General features: G+C 32.3%; 1 protein-coding gene across 1 annotated transcript in view; it reads left to right on the forward strand.

Moving 5' to 3' along the window:
- Positions 1–11,252, forward strand: part of LOC136025983 (bestrophin-2a-like) — a 142,582-nt gene that overhangs the window by 80,373 nt on the left and 50,957 nt on the right. The window contains exons 6-7 of the mRNA XM_065702120.1: positions 2,844–2,921; positions 9,099–9,248. Coding sequence (XP_065558192.1) covers positions 2,844–2,921; positions 9,099–9,248 — 228 coding nt within the window. The remainder of the gene's footprint in view (positions 1–2,843; positions 2,922–9,098; positions 9,249–11,252) is intronic.

Raw genomic sequence — 11,252 nt, forward strand, 5'->3', positions numbered from 1 at the left:
CAATCCATTTCATATATGGAGTAATTTCTGTTCGTTTTAAGTTTTAATGTCGCTCCTTACTTTCAGTTAAAAAAAACTAGTTTCTTTTTATTTAATAAACGTTTAAATTCGCCCTTTTCTTTTTGTTGAAATAGTTTGTTTTTATTTTTAACTCCGTTTATTATTGACGAAGCATTAATGTCGGCAATCGTCGAATTGAACCAAGACTTGTATAAATTACTACTATTTCTAAATAAAAAAAAAACTAAAAATATCTCTATTATTGTTAAGAAGTAAGGCTAGCCCTCAGCGTCAAAATGTAAGGAAACAGTTGTATTAATAGTCTCCTCAGAAATTGTTTTAAATTAAGAATTATAAGGAACCCTAGAAGATTATACAATGGTAATGATGATGATGACCGACTGGGACCTTCAGCATTCTTTCTAGTAACCTAACAAACATACTTAGGGTCAGTTTTTAGTTCTCGGCTCATATTTTGAAATTTACTCAAGTTACTCTAATTCCACAAAAATTACTCTAAATGCAAAATTTACTTTTTCTATCAATTTTTTCTAGAGACTTCTATGAAATGAGACTGTATAGAAGGGCTGCCACTGCTTTTACTATCCCCAAATTTTCAGGGATTTATCCAAAATTCTCTGATTTTTCCGAAAGAAAATTCGTCTGTCCGAAAATCGAGGATCCTTAAATCAAAGGTCTTCCTGAAATTTTATCAAAACTTCATGGGCTGGTAGCAAAAAATGCGCTTGTTTACGTTGCTTTGACATATTTTTATAGCAATCATTTGACAGCAATACAGCAATGGTCTTACTATGTTTGTCCGGTGTTTGTTCTCTTATTTTGGAAAGTAGATTGAAAAATCATTCACAGAGTCTGGCATATTTCCCCCCAGAAAATTGTTCCGGAAGATCCCCAGAAAATTCCCTCGAAAGAAAATCTCCCCCGCAGAGAAATCCCCCGAAGAAAATTCCCTCGCGCAGAAATTTCCACCAGAAAATTTCTTATCCTAAGAAGATCTCCACCGTTGAAAATTTTTCCTAGAAAGGTCCATCCTAGAAAATTTCCCTCGGACAATTCCTCGTGTTGAATTCTATCGCTTGTAAAATTGAGCAAAGACAAAACGAAGAATGAAGAAAAGAAAGGTTTCGGAATATTTTACCTACATTTCAAAATCTATGAAGAATATATGGTGTAGAATCAAACACTTCGTGGTAACAAATTCTAAGCAAAAAGCAACTTGGGCCAACTACAAGACACTAAACAATGAATTTTGATAACAATTTATACATCAAAAGAACTATTTTTGTTTATGCTGATTCAAATATATGAAGTTCATTGAGTTTAATGCTACATATCAAACGCTACGAGGCTGAGAAAAATTTGCCCGACATTCGAAATGGGGAGAAATACCCCCCAAAAGGCAAGTGATCTTAATGCAAATCTTGACGTTACAGTTGGAAGATTTCAGGCTCTTATCTATAAAAATGTGGAATTTTAGCTTTTTCTCAGAAGAAAGATTATGGATGCGTGTTTATTTATTTAATTTTTTCCCCTGGGTGATCTTATCGAACCAATGATCGTAAAAGATTGGTAGAGGCCTCTTTCAAACGGAAATTATAAATTTGAGTGCCCTTTTAAAGGGAACAAAAACCTTCTATGGCGGGAAATAGGCGTTTTCTGCTATTTTGTTGAAACAAACTGCGATTTTGCATCATTTGCAATCGATTAAAAATTCCGAGACAGCAAATCCCTTTAAAAGTATTAAAAAATCTATGCATTGAGTTTCCCGGTTTCCGTAGGGGGTGAAATTGCCGAGAGGAGTTTTCCCTATTACCACTATTCACAAACCAGCAATTGGACGAAGCCCTAAAACAATTTCTCAGCTAATAACGATCATTAATCTGAATTCAATCTGCGACCAAATTTCTACAAAATAAGAGTATATCAGAAAACAAAGTGGTTCAGATCTTTTGATTTTAACTTTATCAAACAAAGTAAATAAAATTATTACCATTTCAATATTTTCTTAAATCCTGTTATTTTCCAACCTCGTTCAAAGCTTTCAACCTCATTCAGCCTCATTTGTCTTCAACCAAGTAAAACTAAACATAAAGTTTACTTTACAAGAACTATAGTTTGCTGAAAACCAATACTTTACTGACTTTACTAACACTTTACTTTAGATACTGACAATTTACTTTACGTACTAGCACTTTACTGAAAACTGGACTAAACTTTACTGAAAACTAAAGGGTTTGTATGCGCTTAAAGTTTTGTCTAGCCCTTAGTTTCTCTACAGGGCTACATGTAAAAGAAATGGAACTAAACGGATGAAAATAGTGACAAAACTAAGGTTTTCTACAACAATAAAACAATAGGAAGGGTCTCAAAATCAAATGTTTGATAAATAGGAATTTCATATTTGATAAAATTTCAGAATTTCAGATTTAAATATTTATATTTTTAAACAAAATCGGATTGATACATGCTCTTGATAAAATGGAAAATTTTGTAGCAAAGAAAAAATGAGGATAATTCTATATAGCAGAGAATGGAAATGTCCTGGGCGAAACCTCCATTCCACCGCGTTCAATACAAAAAGAAATAAAGAGTAAAAAATATAGGTGAAAATCTTTGGAACAAAATGATACAAAACAAAATTTAAAAACAACCAATGATATAAAAGAAGGCCTCTCTATGCTACGGAGAAAGGGTATGTAAATTATTTACAAGATAGTTGATTTCAATAATTTTTCCCATTTCAATGAACCTCCCTGGGCTGCGGCACTTGAATACACTAGCATGAAAAACTTGTATGTTAATAATTGAATATTCATTTTAAGGAGTTCCTTGATATACGATCAAAATGCAGCCTTCTGTGGAGTTATGACTGGATCAGTTTCCCTTTGGTGTATACCCAGGTAAGTTTACAAATAGGCTTAGCTTGGCTTTTTAGCACCGGGGCACGGTGTTGGTTTGGCACCCTCCATCATTACTGCCACAATATAAATAAACAAATATAGTTTGTTTTAAAAAGAACTCAGTTTACCCCCTCCCCCCACAGGCTGGACCCGGTGATTGAATTGGTTAACTGAAAACTTACACAACCATATTTATCTTACAAAGTTAAAAAAAAAATGGGAAGTTCTTTTTTAGTTAAAAAAGACCTCCATTTGCAATTATGCCGATATTCGTATTAGGGGGTGCTAAACAACAGCACAAGAAAAAAAATCGGGAAAGTTAGCAAAAATAAGAAACACCCCAAAACAATGTATTCAATGAAGTGTAAAAGTCTTTGGGAATCGTCAGCTGGTTGGTTATTAGTGTTTGAATTGTTATGGACAAAATGCTTTATCAAATTTGACCAGTTGCTTTTGTATGTTTTTTTTTTTTCACGTGGCAACACAGATTAAAATTTGACAATGCCCTAAAATGGTATAGTTTTTAATCAAAGGAAGAATCTTAGAAAGTCACGTTTTTCAGATATGAATAAACGGTACTTGTGTCTTATAGCCACCACACCCAAGGAGTGAAGTTAATTCTAACGAAAAATCCTTATTTTATAATATTCAGAATACTTATAGCGAACACATTTTGCATGTAGATCCACTATACTTTACCCCCTCCCCACCTAATGTCCCAAAAAAATATATTTTCCAGCTATTCTCGCAATGCGTCTCACTTGTTTCAACCCTGTAAACAACCCTTGTTTCATCTGTAAATTAAATCAACACTGACGAAATAAAAACTAGAAAAACTAATTTACGGGTGAAAAAAAGTGTTGAAAGTATGTAGTAAATTTGGGCTATATATTTGTCCATTAGGGGGAGGGGAGGTTTAATGGACGTAAATGAGTGCCTCCCCCCTATTCCCTTTAAGATTGTCTTTATTGCATTCTTTAACTATTAAAACCGAGTGGCTGTTCTGTCCTCTGTTGCACCCAAGGCATAATATTGATTGGCGTCTCCCTCATCCTGTCTCTCAACAAATTTCAGACCAAATTTTCACATTTCCTTTATTTATTAACAACATTTGAATGCAAATATCACAAAAAAATTATCTAAATTCGGCTACCTATTTTCATTTTCAAGGAATGGCGATGAAAATATGGGAAAAATTAAAATTTTTGATTTAATTTACTTATGCTTTTTCCAACTGTGCCTCCTTATTTATTTTTATAGAAATAAGATAAGCTACAAAGTGATTAAAACCGTTAGATTTTTTATTTGAAATTTCTTACACCTAAGATTTCTGCGCCCGAGACAATTACACCCCCACCTAACCCATTTAAAAATGTCCCTTTGAAAAACTCAAGGATATATGCATTGCCCCACGAAGTGACGTAGTGGGCTATCAACAGTCTAAAGTCTTTTGCCCCTTAAAACACCATATCGTGTTTGCTTGCTTTCCGTTTTGTGAATCCTTTCTGCCTTAGCTGATAATTTGGGAAATACATATACACGGACTTGATTTAAAAAAAAAATCTAGCATAGACTGAAAAAAAAGACCGATTATCTAAAGCTTTAAAAACAGATAGAAAACAAAAAAAGGGTAAGAAAACATCGATCTAAAAGGTCTTTTTTCGTGAGGTGGAAAGCGAAGCTATCTTAGCTTTCAATAGTTCATTTTCATTTATTCGTGACTAACAGAAAGCTGTCAGATCAAACAGTTCGTGGTAACGAACTGTAGGAAGGAGCGACCCGGCTCAATAGTAACCAAAACTCTAAAAAATGGAATTTTGGTACCAATAGCAACATCAAAAGAATCGCATTTTATTGCTGGTTTTAAATATATAAGTTTCATCAAGTTTATTCTTACCCATCAAAAGTTACGAGCCTGAGAAAATTTGTGTTATTTTAGAAAATAGAGGGAAACACCCCCTAATTCTAAAATAACGTATAATTATTAAATTATTAAAATAATTCTAATTCTAATTCTAAAAGTCATAGAATCTTAACGAAAATCACACCATCAGATTCAGCGTATCAGAGAACCTTACTATAGAAGTTTCAAGCTCCTATCTACAAAAATGTGGAATTTTATATTTTTTGCCAGAAGGCAGATCACGGGTGCGTGTTTATTTTTTTTTGTTTTTTTGTTCTTTTTCCCCAGGGGTGATCGTATCGACCCAGTTGTCCTAGAATGTTGCAAGAGGGATCATTCTAACGGAAATGAAAAGTTCTAGTGCCCTTTTAATGTGACCAAAAAAATTGGAGGGCACCTAGGCCCCCTCCCACGCTAATTATTTTACCAAAGTCAACGGATCAAAATTCTGAGATAGCCATTTTATTCAGCGTAGTCGAAAAACCTTATAACTATGTCTTTGGGGACGACTTATTCCCCCACAGTCCCCGTGGGAGGGGTTACAAGTTCAAAACTTCGACCAATGCTTACATATAGTAATGGTTATTGAGAAGTGTACAGGCGTTTTCAGGAGGATTTTTTGGTTGGAGGCAGGGGTTGAGAAGAGGGGGACATGCCGGGGGAACTTTCCACCGAGGAATTTGTCATGGGGGAAGAAAATTTCCATGAAGGTAGCGCAGGATTTACTAGCATTACTTAAAAAAAACAATGAAAAAATAAATATGAAAAAGTTTTTTTTTAGCTGGAAGTAAGCAGCAGCATTAAAACTTAAAACGAACAGAAATTATTACCCATATGAGGGGCTCACCTCCTCCTAATACCTCGCTCTTTACGTTAAAGTATTTTTAGTAATTTCAACTATTTATTCTGCGGCTTTTATGATTCAGGGGTCATTCTTAATGAATTGGGACAAAATTTAAGCTTTAGTCTAAAGAGCGAGGTACTGACGAGGGGGCTAATCCCCTCATATATGTAATAAAAACATGAGAATACAAAAGTTCTTTATGTAAGCTAATTTATAAGTTACGTATATTTTTTACTTATAAAAAGATTCGTAAAAAATTAAAAAGTTCTAGTTGCCTTTTTAATTAACCGGAAATCGGAGGGCAACTAGGCTTCCTCCCCCGCTCTTTTTTTCTCAAAATCATTCGATAAAAATTATGAGAAAGCCATTTAGCCAAAAAAAAATAAAAATTTCGTTTTAATTATTCCTCTGCGAAGAGCCAAAATCAAAACATGCATTGATTCAAAAACGTTCAGAAATTTAATAAAAAAAAAGTTTTTTTAATGAAAGTAAGGAGCGATATTAAAACTTAAAACGAACAGAAATTACTCCGTATATGAAAGAGGCTTTTCCTTCTCAACGCCCCGCTCTTTACGCTAAAGTTTTTTACTGTTTTAAAATGTAGAGTTAAGAGAAAAAGTCAAACTTTAGCATAAAGAGCGGAGCGTTGAGAAGGAAAAGCCCCTTTCATATATGGAGTAATTTCTGTTCATTTTAAGTTTTAATGTCGCTCCTTACTTTCATTTAAAAAACTTTTTTTTTTTTTTATTTAATCGTGATCAGTGACAAGACATCTTTTTGTGAACCTTCCTTCCCCTGAAGCTGTATAGAGTGTAAATACTAGATAGGGTGAAAACATGGACTGAAAGATAAGACGAAGCATAATATGGAATAAAAATACAAGAAGGAAGAGAGAATTGATTGAAATCAATTACCGAATGTGCACAATAATTGGTGATCATAAAGTGAACATAATTACCCAAAAAATCGAAGACAAACTTAAGAAATGAATAATAAGCATAAGCAACAGACGTAAAACCAAATAAAAGCCAGATAAGGATAAAAAATTATACGTTTAAAGCGTTAGAGTGTATATACAAGATGCTGTGCAAACATGCAGGGAAAATAGGGTAAAATCAAGCATTAGGTGGGGTGAAAAATATAAGACATTATCAATTGGACAGTTAAAACTTGACAGTTTCTCATTAATTTTTTCTTCTTCATTTCTGCTTATTTGTTCTTTTCTTTTCCGTCTCTTTTTCATTTTTCCTTCAGGAACCTTCTCATGGATTTCTTTGTTTTTTCTTCTTTTTCATTTCATCTCGTTTGTTCTTTTGTTTTTCGTTTCTTTTTCAATTTCTTCTTCAAGAACCTTTTCAGGGAATTTCTTCTTCTCCTTTTTTCTTAATTTCTTCTCGTGTTTTCTTTTCTTCTACATTTCTTCTTCATCTCTTATTTTCTTTATTTGTTCTCCAACTTTTTCTTCAGGAATCTTTCCATCAATTTCTCAAAAAAAGCAGAGCTTATAACAATAATAAGCTAATTTGCCAAGTAATTCCAACTCACATAATGACCAACTATTAGACATTAACAGAATGAGGAAAGCTAATTTTCATCAATTTCATGTTGGAAGTCTGACAGTTGAACAAAATCAGTTAAAACTATTCCTAAAAATGTTCCCAGATGTTGATATATTCTTAGCAACCTGGTAAAAATAAGCTGCTAGAAATTGTTGCATATCGTCGGTCTGTCAATTTAGAATGACAACGTGACAGGTTTTGAATACAAATAATTCGTTATTTATAGTCGCTCAGATATGAACCTTTCAGAAACGAATTTGTCAAATTTATTTTTAAAAAGTAAATTGTTTTTATTTATTTTGGGGCTATTTTCTGCGAAGGGGGCAGGAGGCTTTAAACCTGGCTGATTAAGCTTTTTACTGCCACAAGTATATTTTCAAAAAGTAGAGGCTTTTTTTCAAAATTGACGAAAGATTTCTTCCCATTGGGTTACTTTTCATTTTCTGCAAACATATAACATAATCATCTTATTGTTTTATTTTTTATTATTCTTTGGATGCCAATTGAACTAAATTTATTGCACAATACATTTTCCCTCTTCAAATGTATTAGAAAAAATTAAAAATTCTTACATTTTTTTCCACAAGGTGATTAATTTAAAAGACAAAAAATAAATTTTCTAAGAAAAAAGGACATCTTTGAGATATTTTCTCCGTTTTAACCTATTTATCTTGCCTCTGAACGATTCATATAGGTGATTATGCTGGGATTAAACAAGTTTAATATAAACAATAGTAGGCCGATCTTCTAGTCAATATATCTGGATAAGAATTTACAAGATATATATTTGTACTCCCCTCTAAAATATTTACCCCAATAAAATTGATTTGGTTTTCTAATTTTAGCAAAATTTTCATTCACAGGGCTTCAAACGAATTAACTAGTACAATAATAACCGTACTAACGATTAAAAATGAATTAGGAGAGAGGCTCAAAAGGCTATTCAACGATTTTGTTCAGTTTTAAAATCCTAAGCTAATAATAACTAAATTATAGACAAATGAATAAGTCACGAAACCAGGGTTGCTACCCGGTGCTAAAACATTAAGATTTTAGTGACTTTTTGATTGATTTGGGGATTTTCTTCAATAAGCTAGCAATTTATGCACTAATTTAGTGTTGTTTTATAGGTAATATAAAAAAACAAGAAATAGGGATTAATCGCTAGTGGCGGCAACCCTGCACAAAACTTAAAGGAAAATTTCAAAAACCTGACAAATTATTTACCAAATAATTAATATCAATTAAAAAAAAATGTTGTCCAGTTGGAAATTTCCAGGTATTTTCATGATTTTGCACTAGTTCATGCTTCTTGTTGAATATGATATCCAAATCAGATGTTTGACAAGTTCTATAGAGAAAACGTCACACACGATGTGAAATTTGCTGGAGGATGTCGTTGCAATCCATCTATAATTAATCGTTACTGTGACTTAGTCATTGAACAAAAATGTTCTTAGTATTAGTTCTTAGTAAATGTTCTTTTCCTCGGAATTAAATAGGCTCCCTCGAAAGTAGTAGCTATTCAAAAATTTAAACATGGTGCACTGTTATTAAATATGTATTGATATTCCTTAGCGGAGGAAGGAGGCACAGGGCTGAAGCCTTCGTCTTTTGTGCAAGTGATTTTAAACTGTAAATTTCAGAATTTCTGTATGTTTTCTGAAAAATGTTGAATAATTTTCTGAAAGTCTGAATAGTTTTTTAGAATTATTAATCTAAAAAAAAATACTTATTTTGTCTCTTATTTTTAGGTCGTCATTTTAGCACTAAGTGTACATTTTACTTAGCTTGTATTGTCGCCTGACAAAATTGAATCGTCAGCGAGGATGATCGACTTGCTATCGTTTATTTTGTCTCTTATTTTTTAGGTCGTCACTTTAGCCACTTATACATTTTACTTAGCTTGTATAGTCGCCCGACAAAATTTACTCGTCAGCGAGGATGATCGACTTGCTGTTGATGACTATTTTCCTATCTTTACCATACTTCAATTATTATTCTACATGGGATTATTAAAAGTAAGGAAAATAAAAAATGTGTTTTGTTACATATTCTCTTCTTTTTCGCTTTATAGTACGTCTGCTTTCTAAAGGTATAAAGTATTTTATCACAAGTATTTTTGGAGCTTACCGCAGTGCATAAACAAGCATAACATAACGAAAATATATCATTTCAAAATAGGGATTAAACATTTTAACTGACAGTGAAACAAATAAAAAAAATTTTAACTGGATATTTCGAACACATATACAGTGCCTATCATCAGCAGTAAAACTAAAAAATATTAATAAAAACAAATAAAATTTATACCCAATAAACTTATAGTTTATTGCTCTTATTTTTTTTTTTTCAATGCAACGGCGGAAACAAATCTCCTCCCCAAAAATTAGGATGTCCTTAAAAAATTTTAATTCCTCCTCCCCATAAATCCATACTAAAAATTATGTCATCCATATATCTCACCCAAAATTTGTGCTTAAAAAAATATAAATTTAACTCTATTGTTTCAATATTTTCTACATAACAATTTACTAATAAAGGATTAAAGGAGCCCCCATGAGTAAAGCACTTACTTGTTTGAAAAAATCCCTTCTGAATTGAAAAAATATGAGAACGTATTGCATAGCCTAACCAAATTCATAGTTGCACCGACTTCATTCGTATACATTCATACTGTGTCGAAACTTGAGATTATAGAATTTGAAGGAATTTCCAATTCTTTTATTTTTTTTTTTCACAAGTTCTGACGAACTCTTAATGTAAGAAATTTGTGTCAGCATGAGTGGTTTACATAATGACACTAACCGATTGCTAAGAGCACTTGTTGGTGACTTTGTACTTGCAACAATTGGTCATAATGGTAGGTTTGGCTTATGTATCTTTGAAAGTCCATATAATTTAGGGCAAAAAGAGCTTCTTGGTAAGCATTTGTAGCAAAGTTGAGGTGTAATCTTCCCTTCTTCCTTCAAACTCTATAAATCATTCCTAAGATTCTTTGTGTACGAGTCTGTCGGGTCAAAAGAAAGTTTTTTGTATGTTTTTTTTTTTCATCTTTCAGTAAAACCTTTAATTTTGAATCGTTGTACTTGGTATCAATTACCACTAAAGTGTTACCCTTGTCTGCTTTTGTAATAATGATAGATTCATCCCTTCTTAAGTTATTAAGAATCTTTATGTCTTTTATTAGAAAATTATTTTGTAGAAAATATTAAAACAATAGCATTTGATTCATATTTTTTAAACACAAATTTTGGGGGAGATATATGGATGACATAATTTCAGTATGGAATTATGGGGAGGAGGAGTTAAAAGGTTTTTAGAACATCTTAATTTTTCGGGAGCTGATTTAAAATTTACATTATAATTAGAAGAGGATAATAAACTCCTTTTTCTGGATGTTCTTCTTTTAAGAAATGAAAATAGTCTGGATTTTAAAATTTATAGAAAACCTACTAACAAGAATAGTTTTTTGTCATTCTTCTCCGGTCACGCTCGCCAAGTAAAAATTGGTTTAATCATATCCTTAACAGACCGTATTTTTAGAATTTGCTCTCCAGATTTATTGAGGAGGAATTATTGTTGTTAAAAGAAATTTTAGTAAGTAATCATTACCCAGGTTGGTTAATTGACCAGACTTTTTCGAAAAGAAGGAAAACATTTCTAGAATTTTCTAACGATATTCTGGAAATAACAGAAAATAAGGATATTTTTGTTCTTTACCATATGTTCCAGGGCTGAGTGAAAAACTTAAAAGAATTTTACAAGATAATGGCCTAAGGTAGCCTTAAGAAGTAGTAATACTTTGGCTAGTTTTTTAAATTCTGGATAGGACCGAACTTCCATAGAGCAACAAAGTGGGGCATAAAATCCCATGTACTTATGGAAGCTCTTATGTGGGATGTACTAACCAAAATTTAAGATTGAGATCACTACAACATCATAATTCTATTTAATCATCCTTAAAGCAAAATTCCAAACCTGATGATTTCAAGCCGGCTCTATCGGTACATATTTATAATTAT

This window comes from Artemia franciscana, chromosome 1 (genome assembly GCF_032884065.1).
Source record: "Artemia franciscana chromosome 1, ASM3288406v1, whole genome shotgun sequence".
Classification (NCBI taxonomy): Eukaryota; Metazoa; Arthropoda; class Branchiopoda; order Anostraca; family Artemiidae; genus Artemia; species Artemia franciscana.